The sequence below is a fragment of the Panicum virgatum genome, chromosome 5N (genome assembly GCF_016808335.1).
Source record: "Panicum virgatum strain AP13 chromosome 5N, P.virgatum_v5, whole genome shotgun sequence".
Taxonomy (NCBI): Eukaryota; Viridiplantae; Streptophyta; class Magnoliopsida; order Poales; family Poaceae; genus Panicum; species Panicum virgatum.
The window spans coordinates 17,891,767-17,913,498 of NC_053149.1; the positions used below are offsets into that span (position 1 = coordinate 17,891,767).

Genomic DNA, 21,732 nt, shown 5'->3' on the forward strand with positions numbered 1-21,732 from the left:
TATATTTTTGAAATTTTTATTTTTTAAAAATATAAAAAAAGAAAAAGACGCCCTGCCGGCGCGATCTGGGAGCGGCCCAGTAATCGGCCCATTTGCCGAGCGGCCTTGCTTGGCCAAATGGTAGGGAAGGGGCGCCTTCCCCAGGAACCGCCGCCGCCTGCTCCTTGGTGGAGCGCCGCCGCTGGCGTCGCCGGCGTTTGGCTCCTGGGGTCACCGCCCCATGCGCCGCCCACGCCGGTGCCGAGCGCCGCTGGCGCAGCCGCCGCCGGAGTCGAGCGGCGCACCACCCTCTCCTGCTCGTCTACCTCGAACCGGCCCCCGTGCGCCGGCCAAGGCCGGCCGCCTGTTCCGGTGCCCCGCAGCACGGCCCCCTGCGGCCGCCGCGAAGCGCCCCCGCCGCGCCTCCGCCCTTGCGCCGTGGTGGATGCCCGGCCGGCCGTCCATAGACGCCACACGCCCGAAGATTCAGCCAGTGAAACAATCCTGTCGGGGTCGCGGCTGCTGGAGGTGCGGCCGTGCTCTCCGCTGTCGAAGATGCCGGAGCCGAGGGTTCCTCGGTTCAGGAGAAGGGCGGAGCGCCCCTGCGTACGACCATGGTGCTGATGGAGCCGTTCGTTGGGGGTCAGAGCGCCGTGAAGCGGCACTGGTATTCAGCGATAGAGGACTCGGTGGTGTCCTGAGTCGGCATCGCCTCTGCGACCATGAAATCTCATCGAGTTTCCCTCGAGGACGAACTCAGCGAATTGCCCCTGTGTAGAATCGAGAGTAGAATCGAGTATGCGAGGCCCTGTCAGCCTCTGTTCTTTGATTGATTGTTGCTTATATAGACCAAGAGACAAGAGTTGAAGGGACATATTCTCTTGGGACGACTCCTTCATAAATTATAACTACCTCATTAATTTAATTAACTACTTAACTACAAAATTGATTACTAATTCCCAATTCCTTCGTATAGCAAACCATCGACTCTCAGACTATCAAACCCACCCAAGCACACCAAAGCAACAACAATGAGGGAGGAGGTTCCACAACGATGCCCCCAAGAAGGAAAAACAACATCACAGATACCATCATCGCCGACCGATAGCACTAGATTTTTCAACCAAACCACATAAGAAGCAGGAGCACTTGTGTACGAAAGGATTTCACAACTTCTCCTATTACTGAAAAGGGAAGTTATTGTTTTGTCCTTTGTGGTGCTAACTTAGCAGTACTTTTTGTTATTTGATGATAATAAATAAGTTAAATAGCAAATATTAACCAAGACAGGCGGCCAAATGACAGCTAGCTTAATAATAAATGGGCCAGCAGCTCAAGGTTGAATCATTTTTCAACCAGTTTTCGTGGTGATATATATAGGATCACTATTTCGCCCATATTTAGCATGTGCAATCATTTTTACCACAAATATCACCATTCTAACCTTTCTGTTTGTGCATAGTCGTCTTTGATCAATACATTTTCAACGGGAGCCAGCAGTAAATAAACCGCCACACGACTCCCCGTAACGAGTTGAATAGGCCAATAGGGTTTATCCAATGGGGACTCTTTTGGGATTACTAGCGTCTACTAATCCATTGCCGGGGATCCTTCTCAAAAAAGGAAGTGCCAATCAAATCAAGTAGTAGATGCGATCAGCTCATGCATGCGCCCCCGATCATCAGCTACCAAAAAAACAGATGCCGAGGGCGCCGGCGATCCCGTCCGGCCACGCCTACCTCTCCGTCTCCACCTTCCGCTTCGGGTCCGTCGAGATCGCGGCCACCGTGACCCGCGACGCCGCGGTGGCGGACGCCTGGGTGCGGGGCCTCCGCGCCTCCCACCCGTGCGGCGCGCCCCTCGTGGTCGGCCTCGACTGCAAGTGGAACAAGCAGCAGCGGCCCGGCCGGGGCCCCGCGTGGATGGCCCCCCGGGCGGCCGTCCTCCAGCTCTGCGCGGGCGGCGGCGCAGGCTGCCTCGTCCTGCAGCTGCTCTACCTCGGCCGCGTCCCGGAGGTGCTCCGGGCGTTCCTCCGCGACCCGCGGGTGCGGTTCGTCGGCGTCGGCGTCGTGGGCGCCGCCGCGAGGCTGGGCGCCGACCACGGGCTCGTGTGCGCCGCGACCGTGGAGCTGGCGGGCCCCTGCGACGACTACCTGGGCCTCGCGGGCGGGGGCGGCAGGCTGGGCCTCAAGGAGTACGCCAAGGAGGTGCTGGACCTCAACGTGGAGAAGCCCGACGCCGTCGCCTCGAGCGACTGGGAGCGGCGTGACCTGGAGCGCGGCCAGATCGGGTGCGCCGTCGTCGATGCCTACGTGTCCTACAGGCTGGGCGAGAGGGTCTTGTTGGGCCGCTGACGCAATGCTGGGCCTCTCCTCGCGGCCCGTCGTCGTTCGTTCTACCTGCTGACCTCTGGTCACACTTCGTTAATCCGGTCGTGATCTTGTTCCTGCTAAATGATGAGCTATTCGTCATCATTAGTCAGATGCCCTGCTTTTGAGTTTGGCTCCAAATTGGAAGATTGTATGAGCAGGCTCAGGGAACATATATATACAAGACTCGAGTCTCTGGTAAATCAGTTAACAAATTGAGTTTAACTGCGATGTGTTTTTTTTATCAAAGATTCGAAGCTGACGGATGGACATTTTCTTTGGGGTCTTTGGTGACTTCGATCATCGTTCTGATCTTAATGGAACCAATGATTTTCCAATGTCACCATGCTAGATTTCTTTGGAGAATCGTTCAAACTGCTTTCGGTTTAGCACCATCCAGCTAGGAATGCATCGCATACGTTTTGCTCTCGTTAAATGGTGTGGATAATACACTTAAATCAATGTGGTATCTAGAGACTACTGTAGAGTTCTAGGCTCCTTTTGGGCATTGTTGGGCAAGGAGGATACAGAGGAGTTGTGTGTTCGCCTTGCTGCTGCATATGCTGAAATCAACAGCAATTGAATTACTGGCCAAAATATGGATGGATGACACAAGGAACACAACATTTTGACTAAATAAGATGGCTCTATTAGTGTTTATGTTGGTCGATCATGTTTTCTTCCATCTTCTTCTAAAAAAGATAAATTATTTCCACCCTGCATGTTCTAATCCAATGCTACATAACTCCAACATTTAGGGGTTCCATCATGTGATAAACACAGGGACTAATTAGCATTTTGGGTACCAAGTTGCAGATCGATCAATTATTAGCAAATAAAACAGAACACACTGCACGACCTTGCGCAAACTCCAATAATCAAAGTAGTAGGCCAATACATATAGCGACCTAAATTTAGATAGATGGATGGATAGATAGATAGATAGATGGATAGATAGATAGATAGGTAGGTAGGTAGGTCGGTCGGTCGGTAGATAGATAGATAGATTGATAGATAGATAGATAGATAGATAGATAGATAGATAGATAGATAGATAGATAGATAGATAGGGCAAACAAATAACACGACCGAAGCAGATAACACGACAATGCAAGTGATCCGACGATAGCCACACCGTTGATCCTCTGATCCATTCAGTTATTAGTTGGCGGTGAGGACCCTCTCGCCCAGCTTGTAGGACACGTACGCGTCGATGCACGCGTACCGGATCTGGGCCTCGTCGAGGTCATGCTTCTCCCAGTTGCTCATGGTCACGCTGCGGGGCTTCTCCATGGCGAGGCCCAGCACCTCCCTGGCGAAGCCCTTGAGCCCCAGCCTCCTCCCGCCGGCGCAGCGGCCGAGGCGGTCGTTGCAGCGGGACTCGAGGTCGACCGGCGCGGCGCACGCGAGGCCGTAGTCGGCGGCCAGCTTCGCGGCGTCCTCGCCGACGCCGATGCCGACGAGCCACACGCCGGGGTCGGCGAGGAGGCTCCTGACGGACGCCGGGACGCGGTCGACGTAGAAGAGCTGGAGGACGAGGCAGCGCGCGCCGGCGCAGAGCTGGAGGATGGCCACCTTGGAGGTCGTCCAGCTGCGGTAGTTGGGCTTCCACTCGCAGTCCAGGCCGACGATGAGGGGGCCGCCGCCGCGCGGGTGGGCGGCGCGCACGGCGCGGACCCACTCGTCGGCGGCCGCGGCGTCGCGGGTGACCGTGGTGTCGATCGTGGCGGAGCCGAAGCGGACGGCGAGGCGAGTGGTCGGCCCGGAGGAAGCTTGGCTACTTGTTGCCATGGCGAAGCGCATCGACATCGTGGGTGGCTAGCTGCTAGCCTGCTACGGACTACGGAGGGAGAGCGATCTAGCCGCTCTGCGCTCCCTGCTCTACTGACCGGCTTGTGATCGAGGGAGGAGGGAGTATGATATGACCCGTTGATGAGATAGATTATATATAGAGGTCTTGTACGTATTTATACTGCTGCTGAATGGCATACGGTATGTATTTGCATAGCACTCCGATCCATTTCGTAACTCGTAGCGTCAAATTAAAGCGTAATCCCGAAGAGTCTGTTAGAAGCGACGGCGAACAAAACGATGAAAAATAGAAAGATCAAACCGTAGAAAGACACGAAGATTTAACGTGGAAAACCCCTCCAATGCGAAGGGTAAAAACCACGGGCGCCAGCCAGCAAGAACTTTACTATATCGGGTGTTTGTGTACAACGCCCAGCGGCGGCTTACAAGAGGAATAATAGGATTGATATTCTCCGGTGAAGCCTATGGGTTAGATATATAGGAGAGTCACGTGGTCTCCTCAACTTCTACTAGCAATGTGGGATTAAAAGTTTGCACCACATGGGCCTTAATGGGCCAAGCCCAAATTCCAACACTCTCCCATCAGAATTTGGATCACAATATAACATACTCCACCTTGAGACAAATTCCTTCTTGTAGCATATCAAAAATCATCACCTGAACACAACAAAGAACAGAACTTCTGGCGCCAAATAGCCTCTTGGGCTAAACTATCAAACCAACTAAGCTTGAACAAAGCTCAAACTTAGCTACAGGAATTGGTTTAGTCATCATATCAGCTGGATTATCATGAGTACTGATCTTGCATACCTTCAATTTACCTTGTGAAATAACATCACGAACATAATGGTACTTGACATCAATATGCTTTGTCCTTTCATGAAACATCTGATCTTTAGTGAGGCAACTAGCACTTTGACTGTCACAGAATAGATCAATGCAAGAACCAACTCCACACAGCTCAGTAAACAAACCTTTCAGCCAAACTGCCTCCTTGCACGCTTCAGCAATAGCCATATATTCTGCTTCTGTGGTAGACATAGCAACAACAGGCTGCAAAGTAGCCTTCCAACTCACAGCACAACTGCTAACAGTGAACACATAACCTGTGAGTGACCTGCGCCTATCCAAATCAGCAGCATAATCTGAATCCACATAACCAATGAGTCCCTGATCAGTTCTCCCAAACTTCAAACAAGAATCTGCTGTTCCTCTGAGGTACCTGAAAATCCACTGAACTGCCTTCCAGTGTTCTTTACCAGGATTAGACATGTATCTGCTAACCAAACTCATAGCATATGATAAATCTGGGCGAGAGCAAACCATGGCATACATCAAAGAACCAACAGCACTAGAATATGGGACTTTTGACATGTATTCAACATCCTCCTCAGAACTAGGGCACTGAGCAGCTGACAATTTAAAGTGAGGTGCAATAGGAGTACTAACTGGCTTTGAATCATGCATATTGAAACGCTGAAGAACCTTGTTAATGTAATTATGCTGACTAAGAAATAATAAACCAGATTTTCTGTCTCTAGTAATCTCCATACCTAGAATTTTCTTAGCAACACCAAGATCCTTCATATCAAATTCACTACTCAACAATTTCTTTACTGTAGTGATTTCTTTTCTGCTCTTGGCAGCAATAAGCATGTCATCAACATATAACAGCAAGTATATAGGTGATTCCTCAACAATCTTAATGTAAACACAGCTATCATATTCAGATCTTTTAAAACCATGTAACAACATAAATGAATCAAACCTCTTATACCACTGACGAGGAGACTGTTTCAAACCATACAAGGATTTCTTTAATTTGCAAACATAATTCTCTTTGCTTGGCACTATGAATCCTTCTGGCTGATCCATGTAAATTTCCTCCTCAAGCTCTCCATGTAAAAATGCAGTCTTCACATCTAACTGCTCAAGCTCAAGATCATGCATAGCAACAATACTAAAGAAAGTCCGAATTGAGCTATGCTTCACAACTGGAGAGAACACATCATTATAGTTAACACCAGGAATCTGACTGAAACCTTTTGCAACTAACCTTGCCTTAAATCTTGGAGGCTCACTAGAAGACAAACCCTCCTTTCTCTTGAAGACCCATTTGCAGCGAACAGTCTTCTTTTTCTCAGGCAAGCTTACAATCTCTCATGTGCCATTCTTCTCAAGAGACTGCATCTCCTCATGCATAGCTGAGATCCACTTCTCCTTATCAACTGAATCAATGGCTTCAGAATATGTTGCTGGCTCACTAGCATCCTCCACCTGTTCAGCACAACTCAAAGCATAATAAGTCAGATTACACTCCTCAATTAAACGGTTTGGAGGTCCACAACTCCTCTTTGATCTGCGAAGAGCAATAGGTAAATCTACATCCTCCTCATGCTGCAAATCAGACTGTGAAACTGGAGGTGAGTGCTGAACAGTATCAGGAACACTATCTGAAACATCATTACCAACAACTTCATTTTCCTGGTCATCCATAAGCTCCACCTGCACACTAACTTGTGACTGCAATTTCTCAACTAAAGCATCATCTGTGGACAAACTGTCAGTAAACATCACAGATTCATTGAAAACAACACTTCTGCTCATAAAAGTCTTTCTAGTTTCAGGATTCCACAATTTATATCCTTTGACTCCCGAACCATAACCAAGAAACAGACATTTAATAGCTCTAGGCTCTAATTTTCCATTATCAACATGAGCATAAGCAGTGCAGCCAAAAACTCTCAAGTGTGAATAATCTGCAGGTGTACCAGACCATACCTCAATAGGAGTCTTCTTGTTGAGTGGAATAGAAGGCGATCTGTTGATCAAATAACATGCTGTATTAGCAGCCTCAGCCCAAAAACGCTTGTTCATATGGGCATTGGACAGCATGCAACGAGCCTTCGAGATGATAGTCCTGTTCATACGCTCGGCCACACCATTCTGCTGAGGAGTGTATGGTATGGTGTGATGCCTAACAATGCCTTCTTTTCTGCAATAATCATCAAAAGCATCCGAACAGAACTCTCCACCATTATCAGTTCGAAGCACCTTGACCTTCTTCTCAGTTTGCCTTTCTATCATAACTTTCCATTCTATAAAAGCAGCAAAAGTATCATCTTTGCTTTTCAGAAAATAAGGCCAGACTCTTCTAGAGTAATCATCAATAATGGTAAGCATATAACGAGCACCACCATATGAAGGCTTACGTGAAGGACCCCACAAATCAGCATGAACATAATCAAGTGTACCTTTTGTGGTATGAACAGAGGTATTGAATTTGACCCTCTTATGCTTACCAAATACACAATGCTCACAGAACTTCTTGCCACTCAGAATGCAGCCATCCAGCAGGTTTCTCTTCATCAATTCTGCCATACCGAGTTCACTCATGTGTCCAAGACGCATATGCCAAAGGTCAGTCTTACTAGGTTCAGCATTAGCAACATTAGCAGCAGAAACAGAACCATGCAAAGTACAACCTCTGAGAACATATAAATTTGAAGGATTGAGATCACCCAGCAAACATACAAGGGAACCTTTAGATACCTTCACAACTCCACCTGAACCGGTGTATTTGAGTCCTTCTTTATCAAGTGTGCTCAACGAGATCAGATTTCTTTTCATCCCTGGTATGTGCCTTACATTCTTCAGTATGCGAATCATGCCATCATGGGTCTTGATCTGAACAGAGCCAATGCCAATAATCTCACACGGGTTATCATCTCCCATGCGCACAAAATCACCGTTCTGCAAAGACTCATAGGAACTGAACCAATCTCTATTAGTGCAGATATGAAAAGAACATGCAGAATCAAGAATCCACTCATCATGACCAGCAACACAACCAGCAAAGACAACCAAACAATCTGACTCAGAGTTTTCACCAGCAGAAGCAACACTAGCCTTACCATCAGATTTATTTTTCTTCTTCTCCTTATTCTGCAATTTCCAGCAATCCTCAATCATATGAGATTTCTTCTTGCAATACTTACAGAATTTCTTCTTGGGACCTTTGGACTGGGAGCGGCCTCTACCGTCATTGCTCTTGCCACGATCGTTGTTATCACTTGAGGATCTTTGCTCTGATCTGCCTCTGACATGCAAAGCGTCGCCCCTAGAGGACGAGCCATCTGTCTGCACCATGCCTTTCATCTTCTCCTTAGACTGGAGTGCCTCACAAACTTCCGCAAGGGTTAGTTCATCACGGCTTAATAGTATGGTGTCACGGAAACTTGCATAAGAACTTGGCAAAGAGCATAATAAAAGAAGACCTAAGTCCTCATCTTCATACTTAACCTCCATCGACCCTAGGTCAGCAACGATCTCCTTGAAGACAGATAGGTGACCCATCACCGAATCACCCTCCTGCATCTTAAGCGTGTACAGCTTCAACTTCATATGCAATTTACTGGTAAGATCCTTCGACATGCAGATCGATTCCAGTTTTAGCCACAATTCTGCAGCAGTCTTTTCCTGCAGCACTTCTTGTAGAATATCATTAGATAGATGAAGCTGAATAAGAGAAAGAGCCTTACGGTCCTTGCACTTCTCCTCATCGGTCCACTCATCCTTCTTTTTCTTCCCGAATTTTTTCAGCGCCTCATCAAGATCATTGGTTTGCGCCAGAATAGCTCTCATCTTGACTTGCCACAGCGAGAACCTTGTCTTGTAGTCCAACATCGGTAGATCATACTTCATCGACGCCATCACGAAACCCAAACTTGAAACCACGGCTCTGGTACCACTTGTTAGAAGCGACGGCGAATAAAACGATGAAAAATAGAAAGATCAAACCGCAGAAAGACACGAAGATTTAACGTGGAAAACCCCTCCAATGCGAAGGGTAAAAACCACGGGCGCCAGCCAGCAAGAACTTCACTATATCGGGTGTTTGTGTACAACGCCTAGCGGCGGCTTACAAGAGGAATAATAGGATTGATATTCTCCGGTGAAGCCTATGGGTTAGATATATAGGAGAGTCACGTGGTCTCCTCAACTTCTACTAGCAATGTGGGATTAAAAGTTTGCACCACATGGGCCTTAATGGGCCAAGCCCAAATTCCAACACTCTCCCATCAGAATTTGGATCACAATATAACAGAGTCGTCCTCTCCTTTTAAGTTACCGAGCGAACTGAAGCACTAATTAGGAACTACGGGAAATTGTGGTGTGATTGTACTGGTTTAATTCGTTCATCGGTTCTGCTGAGACGAAATTTGACCGAATACCACATTTGTAGCCGGCCCGCTGGATACCCAATGCATGTTTGGAAAAGGTCACAAAATAGCTACCGGCCATCAAAGCCGGTCGGGTTATCCTGATGGAAGATCAGATACCCTCCACTACCGGAAAACCGCAGTATGTCGTATGCTAAGGCCTTTGCCACGAGTCAAATATCGGGCACTCGGCAAAGAGACAGATCTAAAGTATTCAGCAAAACCAGGGTACACGATATATACACGGTTTGTCAAGTGCCGGCACTCGGCAAAGCACACGTCGTAGCCTATCTTTGCCGAGTGCGTTAGGGTCGGCACACAGCAAAATCGGCTCACGTGGCCGCCATGCACGCCGGCCGTGCACACACGGCCGGCCGTGAAGGCCTGATGGCGTTAAGATTTCCGTGTGCAGCACCCATGGCACTCGCCAAACTACTTGCTTTGCCGAGTGTCGGGCTGTGGCACTCAGCAAATCATTGTTTGCCGAGTGCCTGAAATCCAGCACTCGGCAAACATATTTTTTTCCTTTTTGAATTTCAAATTTTTTTTTCTTCCCTCCTCTAACTTGAAAACTTATTCCCTGGTGATATATAATACATTTATCAATTGATTTACTATATTTTGTTATTTTATTTTGTTTACGGAAAATTATCGGTCGAAGTCAAATTAGAATTGGAAGTGGGTCGAAATTTCGAAATAATTGAAAAGAAATTTGTTTGCATGCGCATACAATAAATATTGACTCGGAAATGTAATCTTGTGTCTTCTCCTTTTTGCAGAATCAATCGAGGGGCGGCATTGAATGAGCCTCCAGACGAGCACTCGCCGGCGACACAGTGGTGAACTTGAGGATCTGACAGGTGATAGGTATTGTTCGACTTCGTACTTGTGCTTGTTAGGCAACGGACTATATGTTGGACTTGTGGATGTTGGACTTGTGACTCGATATTGGACTTGTGACTGTTAGACTTGTGCTTGTGGATGTTCGACTCGCAATTGTGGACTAAAGTTGAACATTATGTGATATTTGTGCTATACGTGCGATGTTTGTGATGGATGTGTCATATGTATATAATATAATAACTTTTTGTGTGTGTATATATATAGTGCTATTTTTGATGTTCCAATGAGTGGAGCTTATAAACGCGAGAAAACAATCAAAAAGAAAATGAAAATGTAACTTTGCCGAGTGCATTTACCTAGGCACTCGGCAAGGTTTCTGGGAAAGGACTTTGCCGAGTGCCTAGGCAAAAACACTCGGCAAAGATTTGTGGTTTGCCGATACCCAGCTGAAATACACTCGGCAAAATATTGTTGTTTGCCGAGTGCCAGCTGAAAGGCACTCGGCAAAGTAATATTCTTTGCCGATTGTCAGCTAAAAGGCACTCGACAAAGTAATGGTCTTTGCCGAGTGCCTTTCCGTCTGGCACTTCGCAAAATCGCCGTTAACGGCAGTTTCACCGATGCCCTTACTTTATTTTGCCGAGTGCTTTTTTTTGGCACTTGGCAAAGGCTTTGCCGAGTGCCCGAAAAATAACACTCGGCAAATCATTCTTCACCGTCACATATTTCGTCATGTAAACGTTGCCGAGTGCCGCACTCGGCAAAGCCTTTGCCGAGTGCAATATGGGCCTTGCCGAGTGTTTGGGGCACTCGGCAAAGCAACGGAATCCGATAATGCTCGTCTACTCATTAAAGTGTGTTGTTTGTATCTAAAAGACTAATGTCACTAAGAACTACAAAATAAAATGCCATTATTTTCAGGCGAAAGAGAATTGCCATTTGGTGTTTTGGAGACTCATCTTGCTTCAGATTGGATTTATCAAGAGAAAAGTCTAAACAATACTTTTTGTTTTACACTTTCACTATAGAGACTGCTAGCAAATGAGTTCAAAACAACAAAACATTGTTGTTGTTTCTGGAGGAACTGAATAGGACAAGCCCAATATTGAACATATATGTTTGTCTGTCTCTCTCCTCCACAGGGAGGATAATTTGTGGCTCACAAACTTAAAGCTATATAATAGCCCACAAGCCCAATAAACCCATGCTTGTGCATCCCTGATTGGTTGCTTGATACAATGGTTGGGATCGCTTTTGAGAGGGAGTAGCAAGTAAAAACACTAGCTTCCTTTTTCATCAGCCAGGAGCAAACATCCACTGCAACATGACAGAAAAGAGAAAGGATAATAAGAAGTAACTTTTGTCTAGATTTAGTGGCTCTGAATTGGTCGCACTAAGTCAGTGATCCAAGGCTCAACGTTCTTCATCAGCACCAAACCTGATGAACACGTCATACAATTATTAGTGCAATTCAATTTGGTCAGTTGGTTTCATAAAAGCATCAAATTTGTGAGGGTTTTTGTCAGTCCAGATGAGTGCACTTCAACACAAAGTAATTTTGATAGATGATTAGTTTGGGTAGTGAAACAGTGTCTGAATGACCTAAAACTTCATCAATGGATATGGGGCTTGCGGATCTACATGCCAACCAAAATCCATATGTGAACCTGTTATTTGTAAGATATGAACTTATTAACGAAGGAGTTAGACTCGGTGACCTCTTTGTTTGACAATTATCATACTTGTTATTAGATTACAAATTATTTTTTGGAAGAGGGACACAAGACCGAGCAAATGGACAGTGGGCAAACCAAAGGGGGGCCTTGATCTGTTGGCTGAAATTATGCCATAGCATACCCTTGAAAAATTAAACGATAGTATACCTTCGGAAAATTCAAACCAAAACCAATTAATATCCAAAATTCCCAGCAGAAGCATCAAACTTATTACAATTCGAAGGATATAAAAAATGATTACAGAATATGTTTATCAAAAAGAAATACGAAGACAGTTGATGTTTATTGAATGTTTGTTTCAAACTTTTATTAGTTGTTTGGCTACCAAGTTTGGATCCTCTTGCTAAAATTCAGTTGCTAAAGTTTAGCAACTTTGGATCCAAATAAGTCTTGTCATCTCCAAGAGTTTGCCATATTTTACTTGGCATATCTTGTGTTTTGCCAACTTCTAAAAAGATATGCCAAGTAAAAAAAGAGCTTATCTCCAACAGTTTGGCATAATTCACTTGCCAAATCCAGATCTAACTTACATCAGGAACCCTGAGAGAGAAACAAAATTTTATTTATGTCCTTCCACCTCTTGAAAACATAAATCAGGAACCCTTCTATGTTATTTATTTCTTTTTTCACCCTCCCACCTGACTAGAAACCACGATGCCAACCGTGCGCCGCGCGCGTATATTTACGCGCTGGAGGCTGGTTTTTCCAAGTTGCCAAAAATTGCCAAGTCTTTTGCCAAACTGTTGGAGGAGTATTTTTAACGTTTTTGCCAAAAATCAAAGATGACAACTCGATTTGCCAAACTGCTGGAGATGCTCTTAAATTTTAGTTGGACCCCAGAAAGAGTTTTAGTCATTAGCCAGCCTAGAGTTGTTAAAACTTGCTAAAAGTGAGCAAAGTTCAAAATACCCCCGCAATAACTCCACCTGGCAGGCTTGGGAAACAAAGCATAGGTGGGGGTTGGTGCAGAGGATTAAATGATCACTTAGAAGAGTTTAGCAAGGAGATTCACACAACGCTACTAAAAGTTTAGCAATCTAAGCTTTAGTTTGCTAAAAAAATCTCCAAACTTTAGCAAGCTAAACTTTAGTTGACCCTGTTTGAATGGAGAAACTAAAAGTCATTAATGCAGCCGCACAAAGACCATGTTAGCCCCAGCCCCCCCCCCCCACCCCACCCCCTCCCTCGAGTGGATAGGGTTGGTCCAAAGGAGTAGGATGGAAAAGTGGAGCTTTTAAAGCATCTCCAGCAGTCTCCTTTTCTCCAAAAAAAACTACCAATATTGGAAGTGGAATTGCTCTACTAGGCTCCCAATACATGTCAAACTACTAATATTAGAAGTGGAATTGCTCTACCAGTCTCCCAATACATGTCCCCTTCCCCAATATTTTTGGGGTCTCGCTAATTTACGGTTGACGGTAGGGAGGGGCTCCCTACGGTCGATCTCCCGACCGTTTTTTTCTATTTTTAGTAATTTTTTTGTCGTTTTCCGATTTAAAAAAAAATTAAGAGAAATTTTGGAGAGAGAAAATTTTTTGACGAAAAATTTTGGAGACCAAAAAAAATTTCAAGCAAAAAAAGGAGAGCAGAAAAAAATTTCAAGAAAAAAAATTGGAGAGCAGAAAAAATTCAAGAAATTTTTTTTGTATCATTAAAAAAATATTCATCCGAAAAAAAATCAAAGGAATTCAAAAACAATTGTTGAAAAATTTTTGAAAAAAAAAACTGGATCTGGCGTGGCGGCGGGCGGCGGCGCCTCCTCCCCACCCCGCCGCCTCCCCTCCACGCCGCTGGCCCGGCGCCGCGCCACCCGTCCCTGCCGCCGCCACGCCACGCCACCCCTCACCTCCTTGCCGCCGGACCGCCGCGCCTCCCCTCCCCGCCGCCGGCCATGGAGCAGAGAGAGGCCCGCTATGCCTCCCCCTCCCCACCGCCGGCCATGGAGCAGAGGGGGCCCGCCGCGCCTCCCCTCCCCCGCCGCCGGCCATGGAGCAGAGAGAGGCCCGCCGCGCCTCCCCTCCCCCGCCGCCGGCCATGGAGCATAGAAAAAAGGGAGGGGGAGGAGGCCAGCCGGCCATGGAGCAGAGAAAGGGAGGGAGAGAGAGGAAGGGGGAGGCAGAGGAAAGGGATGGGGAGGAGGACGGCCGGCCATGGAGGAGAGGAAGGGGAAGGAAGGGGGCGGGGGAAGGGGAAGGGGATGGGAGAGGCGCGGTCGCCATGGGGAGCTCCGAGATCCAGGAGAAAAAAGGAAGAGAGAGAAGAGAGCGGGGAGGAGAGAGAGCTCAGCGGATCAGCGGAGAGAGAGCGAGTGGGGTCCATCACATGGGTCGGTCGTCGACTGTAAGTTGGTGAGTTTACGGTCACCCGCAGATTCATCATTGCGATATTTTTTTTGGCTCATCCCAATATCTTCTCCCACCACTCCTCAAATAGAGGGAGAGTTCCATCCTCGAGAAAACAACCGGTTCTATTCGCGCCTCTTTTTTCCCGTGACCTCCCTTCCCGCGCTTCCTTCCGCGCCACCGCTGCCGCCCCTGGTCGCCGCTCGGCCACTCCCCGATGGTGCCCACGGGCCAAATAGATGCGCCAAGGTCTGGAGTGCCATCCCCAAGCGGCGGATTGATGGACGGCCACCGGCAACAGCCGTACCCGCGGCTCCGCAAGCACCTGCACGCGAGCCCGCGGCAAAGACACCCCCAGCATCCTCGGCGGCGAGGCAGCGCTGCCAGGGATTAGGGCTTCCACATCGCGGGGGCCGGCAGAACCGGACGTCGCCTAGGTCGACCACAATGGCCCCTATGGCGAGGTCCATAGGGACGACGCGGATGGCCCCTCCGGCGATTTCGCACGCAAGTGGAACAGCCTCCACGGCGCCCACAGCACCTCCTGCCCGTCCTACCGTCCTGCTCCCATCCACCGTGGCCTTCCAAGGCTCTGAAGATGTCGACAGAGATGACGGGCTCAATGTGTTCGATGAAATGCCCCCAAGGTATGTTGTACACCAAAGCTGCTATGTTCTAACCTATGCACGTCCACATTATGGTTAGGTTGTGATCCAAACTATTTACTTTAGGAAGCTCTCTCTATACTGAATGAGAAAACAATTTGTTGTTAGGATGTTTGGTTATTATTGTCACTTAAAAATGTCCAAGCCAATGCATTGTTCAAGCACTTGAGCAGCTTGTGCAGAGAAAGGATAGGTAAAATATAGTTACTCCTATCTACGTGAGGATACTTTTGATTCAAGCTAGTGATGGTTGCTTGCCTTATCTAACCTGCATGAAACTGTACAGTTTAATTTAATACGCAAGGATAGGCCAATGCATTGTTTCCTACTTGAATTTTACCTTGTGAGAACTGGTTGTAAAATAAACCTGAATACCTGATGCTTTTGGTAGCTGCTGACAATCTGGTATAAGATTCATACTAATGAAAAACTTTTTTATATAGTGACCCTTTCTACAGCAATATTGTCGCGGGATTTCTTGGGTACCCACAGCCGGGTGGCGGAACGCACCCGCCTATTCCCAAAGAGGGAGTGCTCGGGAAGGTACTAGGCGATTGGCTGATCTTGCTCTGAGATAGGCACACAAGAACACACGATCTAGAGTGGTTCGGGCCGCCGGAGCGTAATACCCTACGTCCACTGGAAGAGGTTTTGATCTTGGTTGTGTATGAACCTATCCTCTGCCGGGTCTTGGCTTTCTCCCAGCCTGAGTTTTTCTTCTAGCGGGCGCCCCCTTTTATAGACCAAGGGGTGCGGATACATAGGACGTCGGGGCCCCGACAAGTGGGCCCAACATGACTGTGCAGCATACTGCGCAGAGTAGTCAAATGGCTACAGTGGTTACGAATCTTTCCTCTGATACGCTTTCATGCCCTGCTAGCCCTCTGACGAAGGGTGGTCTTCTCTTGTCCCGTCAGCAAGGTGCCCGTTGGGGGAACGTAGCTTGCGGCGTGACCTGTTGAGGCTATTATGTAGGCGTCATAATGGGTGAAGCCGAGTCGTCGTATCCATCTGTTATGGCAGACTGACAGGCGCGGCGTGGGCGGCGCCAGCAGCCCCACTATGCATCTTGGTAATACGCGATCAATAGTGCCCCCTGGTCAAAGAATCGCCTCGGCTTCTGCTACATCAATGTGGACGTCCTCCTATCGCAATGAATACAGCGGTAGGTGAACTTTAATATGGAGACCAAGCAGCTTTATATACGAGTTCTGCGCTTGCAGACACGTGGCGGCCCCGGACCACCCCGAGGCGGGGTGTCGATTCCTTCTCTTGGAGAGGGGTCCGGTCACTATACAGGGGGTCCGAGTCCCCAAAAAGGGGGGTTCGGGATTCCGCGGGGATCTGGACCTCCACGGGAGGTCCGGAGCCCCCGGCTGTTCGGAATGAGCGCCTGCTTCTTCCGGAACACGTGGTGCTCCCGGACCTTTCCCAACCAGAGAACGGGTCCGGGACCGTTGTCGGGTGAACAGGGCTTCCGGACCGCAGGGGTCCGGCTGCTGGACGTAGTTAAGGATAACTACAAAGCTCTTCTTGCCTAGACACAGCAAGAGGGGGTACCCCAGTCCTGGGGTACCGACAAATATGATGGCTGATTCCTTCAACATTGATGATATCTCCTTGTCCAATCAGTTTCCAGTGGCAAGTAATGAGGATGTTGTTGAAGTGAACCCTACTCCTACTGCAAAGAAGAGATGGGCTAGATCGTCCAACTACTCTATTGACGAGGATGAGGCTTTGGTCCTGGCATGGGAAAATGTGAGTCTTGATCCAGTCATAGGAAGGGATCAAAGCATGAAAACATATTGGATGCGTATCGCTGAACACTTCCATCAAAATGTGAGCAAACCCTCTAACTGATCAATCATTTCGCTCAGTCATCGCTGGAGTACAATCCAAGAATGCTGCAACCGTTGGGTTGGTTGTATTGTGCATGTTGATCGTTTGCATCCAAGTGGAATGATATTACAAGATAGGGTATGTAACATATGGTCAAATATTTTAATATTAGTTTCTTATGAGATGATCCATCCTTATTTGAGTAATCATTTGTTCAATGTGGTAGACTAACCTCATTCACAAGTTGTACAAGGACAAGGAGAAATAACACATACCCTTTGTGATGTTGCACTGGGGGACATTGCTTGAACACAATGAGAAGTGGATCAATAGGGATAATGATGGTCATCCACTTAAGAAGAAAGCAAGCAAGTCCTCTCCAGAGTTTGAGAATGAGGGAGATGACAGTGAGGATGACGATGAGTTGAATGGCATTCCAAGCTCAGTGAGGACCAACAAAAGGAGATCTCCTGGGAGGAAGCAAGAGAAGGAGAGGCTAAAGAAATGAGGAGACGGTGTTGTGTTCTAGTCTGCAGTTCAAGAGATGATTGCAACAAAGAAGGAGATGGAGGCCAACAGGAAGTCCGAGAAGGAATCAAGGTGGATTGAAATCAGGGCAATGGAGGAGCGCTAGGTGGCAATTGAAGAGGAAAAGTTGAGAGTCCTTGGAGACGAGGCGCAAACAAAGAAGATGAAGCAAGAATACAAGATCATGTTCATGGACACTACTGGGCTTGATGAGAAACAAAGAGCGTATGTGGAGTCAATGCGTGCGCAAATTCTATCATCAAGGATGAGTGTCGGTGGTAGTGGTAGTGGAAATGGGAGTGTTTGATGCTCAATGTTTTACTTTATTCATACTTTATTTGGACTCTATGTTATGTTTGAATTAAATTTAAACTTAAATTTGAAATTTATGGATTTCAAATTTTGATGACCTATACAGGATGTTGACATAATGGTTTCAGTTATTTGGATATCAAAATGAAGTATTCACTGTGTTTATGTACATGTGCATATAGAAAATAGAAGAATATTGAGTATTGGGAAAAGTTTATTGGGAAACTGCAAAAGTATCTCTCCCAATAGCCCTGAATTTGGTATTGGGAGATCTCCCAATACTAGTTATTGGGAAGTCATTATTGGGAGACTGCTGGAGATGCTCTTAGTCCTCTTTAACTGCCCTAGGGGATAATGGACTAAAGTCTTTACTTGTTTGGTTCCCTAGGTAGGAACTAAAAAAAAGGACTATATGTGGACTAAACTTTAGTTGGGTGGATTCAAACAGTCGAAGAACCTTATTGTTTGGATCTATGGAATAAACTTTAGGTATAAAGTTTAGTCCATTATGTGATCCAAATGGGAACAGGCTAAAATTTAGTTTTATCCCAACTAAAATTTAGTCCATTAGTAAAAAAACGACTAAAGTTTAATGGTAATGACTTCAAACCGGCCGGCCATACGTTAATGCATCTGCACGGCCGGCTCTATCCATTTGATTTGGCCTAACTCATTCTTCTCCACACATCTCGCATCTCTCTACTTGACAGCCCTCTCCCTCCTCCCCTCGGCATCTCCTCCCTCCCTTCCCCCACCTCCCTTCCCCACGCGAACTTCTTTCCCCTGCGGAGCCATCCTTCTCCTCGCCTCCGGTCCCCTCCTTTTCCATGCCCCACCCTCGGTGAGAGGGGTCGCAGCGGCGCGAGGCCACGGTGCCGAGGGGCCGCGGGCGGCGGAGGGACCCTCCCCCAATCCCAACGGAGGGGCAGCGGCAGGGCAAGGGTCACGGATCCGCGATGCGGCACGAAGGAGCGGATGCAGGGTCATGGTGCGGGAGCCGGCGACCGTGGCGAGCGGCGCGGAGCAAGGGGCCGCGGGCGGCGGTGCGGATCCTTGGAGACCACGGGGACGGAAGGACGCGACACGAAGGTGCAGATGAAGGGCCGCGGCGCATAGCTGGCGGCTGTGGTGAGGGCCGCGGCGTGGAGCCGGGGGCCGCGGGCGAAGGCGTGGATCCCCGGGAGCATGTCAACGGCAGGGCGCAGCACGAAGGCAGATGAAAGTTAGTGGTATTCCCGTAGCTGTGTTTTATGTGGTTTCTTGTGCAATCACTTCAGCGATTTAACTGATTGAAGATGCTTTTTTCTATGGATTTTTTAGTGGACACTGAAGCACAAATCGATAATTGATGGTAGGAGCATACCAATATGAAAGTGAGTTCTCCTTTCGGCGATGTGGACAATTATTTCTCGTTCACACTAGCTCCCTGGTCTCTGAATCACTTGATTTTTTTTTGTTTGTTTTTTGAATTGGCGAGTGAGCGAAGTTGAAATTGGAGATAACAGGGGGTAGGGATGGGGGCCTCATTGCCTCAACTGTTTTGCTCTGATTCTAAAACATGTGTGGAAGGCGTTAAATGGTCTGATCTGCTCGGTTAGGGTTTGAGAGCTCATCATTGTTAGTTACATTTATTTTATAAGATGTGTGCTGATAGTACATGGACATAAGAATCTGGTTTATGTTATTGATAGTGTTTTGACGATCTGGCAAAGACAAGGGCTAGGGAATTATCGATCTGGATTTTCAGTTTTTGTAGTATGATTTTTCAACATACAGTTGACACCTTATTGCATCTTTTAGTTTTGCTGCCTTTTTTATATGTTCGGCTTAAAGGATCATGCCATTAGGCAAATATCATGGACCTGACTTAGACAAGAGTACTCTTTAGACAATAACATAGGTAGGGATCAGGCAACAATGTTGTTCTAGATAGGCAATAATATCTCATGTATTTATGCATTATTATATCTTACAAAAGAGTACTTGCAAATAGTGTTATGGTGGTACTTAAGTGTTGCTCACTTTTGTTTTTAGCTTTTGTTTTCTTCTCAATTACTTGAATGCTTGGCTTCTGTTGCCATTAGACGCATCCCCTATGTTTTACATCTTGTTGTCTCTAGTGCACCATACAAGTATACAACCAAGCAATGGGTCAGCTTTCTTACATTAAAAGGAGTAAATTTGTTAGGCCTAATTTTTAGTTTGCTCTGTTAAGTCTCTATTTGTAACTCCAAGGAAATTCCAATATCTATGAAGTCTTTACTAAAACTTACAGGGCAAACATTATGAACTGCTTGTTTTAGGTCTTTTCCTCCAAAATAATTTCTTAGATTGATACCATTCTTTTGTTTTCTCACTGCCTTTTGATCCTTTTCAGTAATTCTATGGCATCACCATGAGATCTCCCTTCTGTGTGTGCTTTGTTAGTTTTGTTCCGTTGATTCTCTCAGCGATAGAAATTAGGCAATAACTGCTGCTAAATTAGGCAAACCAATATACTTTGTAGGCAATAATATAGTTCTAAATTAGCAATAATACAAGTGTGAACTTAGAGGGCTCCCAAGACCACAAGAAGTGCATGCCCATGTTAGTGATCTGTCTTCTTGAACTAGGCGTAACTATATACCATTCTTGAATTAGGCACAAGCATGATTCTCAGTTAGGCAGTAGTTTAATTAACAGAAATGTTCCATTTGTCTACTCCAGAATAATGTTTTTCTTTACTTAGGCATTTGCTTATAATTTCCCGATCTTCCTACTGGTCATTTTTTGGATTTCATATATGCAACTTATGCTCAACCAACAAACAAATTAATCATACTAGCCAAGCATCAATCTAAGCAATAATATGTTAAGAACAAGGCTAACTCAGTGCATATATTTAGGCATTTCTTCTGATTTTCATATATGCAACTCAATACATATATTCAGGCTTTAGAACAAAAGCAAACTCAGGACATGTTATATGAGTTTTCCTTGTTTATTTTTACCATTGGGCAACAATGTGTTATTAGCAAGGAAGAATAATTCAAGCTCTTAGATAATTATCTGTTATGCCTCACTATTTTCCACTATACTACAAGTTCTCTAATCAAATCATATTCATTCTAAATATTTTGCAGGTATCCAGCAGGAAAGAAGGAAGTACTGGTGGATAGAAAACAAGAGCTCGGCGACTCCCCAGTCCCCAGTGGCCCAGTCTCATAAGAAGATGGTAACTCTCCCATCTAATCCCTCCCTCTTCCCTTCCCCTCAGTCCTAGATCCGCCAGTAGCAAGTCAGTTTGTCCCACCCGATGTTCTCTAGCTGTGTAATGAGTTGCTGGGAAGCAAGTTGCTTGTGGTCGTACAGGCGATGAACGTTTTTCACCCATGTTTTTGCTGTGACCTTATGTTGTACTTCTGATCAATTATCTGTCCCAGTGAAGATAAATTTTCAGTCCAAAGATGATTGAAGATTTGTTTTAGCTTCAAGCCATTGACGTGTCTTCTTGATTAATGAATGGCTTGTGCTTAAAATCACGAAATGTTGTATGAGTTTTCTTTGTTTATTTTTACCATTAGACAACAATGTGTTATTAGTAAGGTAAAATAATTCAAGCTCTAGGCAATTGAGTCTAAGCAAATCATTGTTATTAGTTAGGCAAAATAATATTTTTGGTTAGGCAACTTTTTGCTATAGAATGGGCAAAACAGTACATTTGCCTATAGGCAATTTCTGATGAGCTTTTTATTTCTGGTGTGTCTCTACTGAAAATTAGGATAAACAAGCTAGTTGTTTATCTCATCTGAATTATTTTTGTTTGTTTTTCTTTTTAATTTGTTATGTGTTGCGTGCTAACTGAGTTCGTTCTCTTTATTTTGTTGTCGCATGGCAGGTCATGAAAGGTACTCACCAGTTATGCAAGTGTGAAGCACAGAAACGTGTATTTCTGATTGTATACATTTATGAATAGCTAGCCTTCCCTGTGATGCTTTTGATTTTAGGGGAGGATGGGAGGCAAATCTATGTGTAAATAGCATATTATATAATCAAATTGCTAGATTTATGATCTTTGTAGTTCAGAATCTTGTCTTGTAATCATA

General features: G+C 46.2%; 2 protein-coding genes across 2 annotated transcripts; one reads left to right on the forward strand and one right to left on the reverse strand.

The window, feature by feature from the left end:
* The first annotated feature begins 1,679 nt into the window (after window positions 1-1,679).
* LOC120674626 lies at window positions 1,680-2,333 on the forward strand. Its single transcript, XM_039955777.1, has one exon. The coding sequence runs from the start codon at window positions 1,680-1,682 to the stop codon at window positions 2,331-2,333; it is 654 nt and encodes a 217-aa protein (XP_039811711.1).
* Window positions 2,334-3,414: 1,081 nt separating this feature from the next.
* LOC120673729 (Werner Syndrome-like exonuclease) lies at window positions 3,415-4,358 on the reverse strand. The gene has a single exon (XM_039954713.1). The coding sequence runs from the start codon at window positions 4,155-4,157 to the stop codon at window positions 3,510-3,512; it is 648 nt and encodes a 215-aa protein (XP_039810647.1). The 5' UTR covers window positions 4,158-4,358; the 3' UTR covers window positions 3,415-3,509.
* Between the last annotated feature and the right edge of the window lie 17,374 nt (window positions 4,359-21,732).

Bases quoted from the DNA above. Each gene is read 5' to 3' on its own strand.
- LOC120674626 (XM_039955777.1), top strand. From the start codon at position 1,680: ATGCCGAGGGCGCCGGCGATCCCGTCCGGCCACGCCTACCTCTCCGTC.
- LOC120673729 (XM_039954713.1), bottom strand. From the start codon at position 4,157: ATGTCGATGCGCTTCGCCATGGCAACAAGTAGCCAAGCTTCCTCCGGG.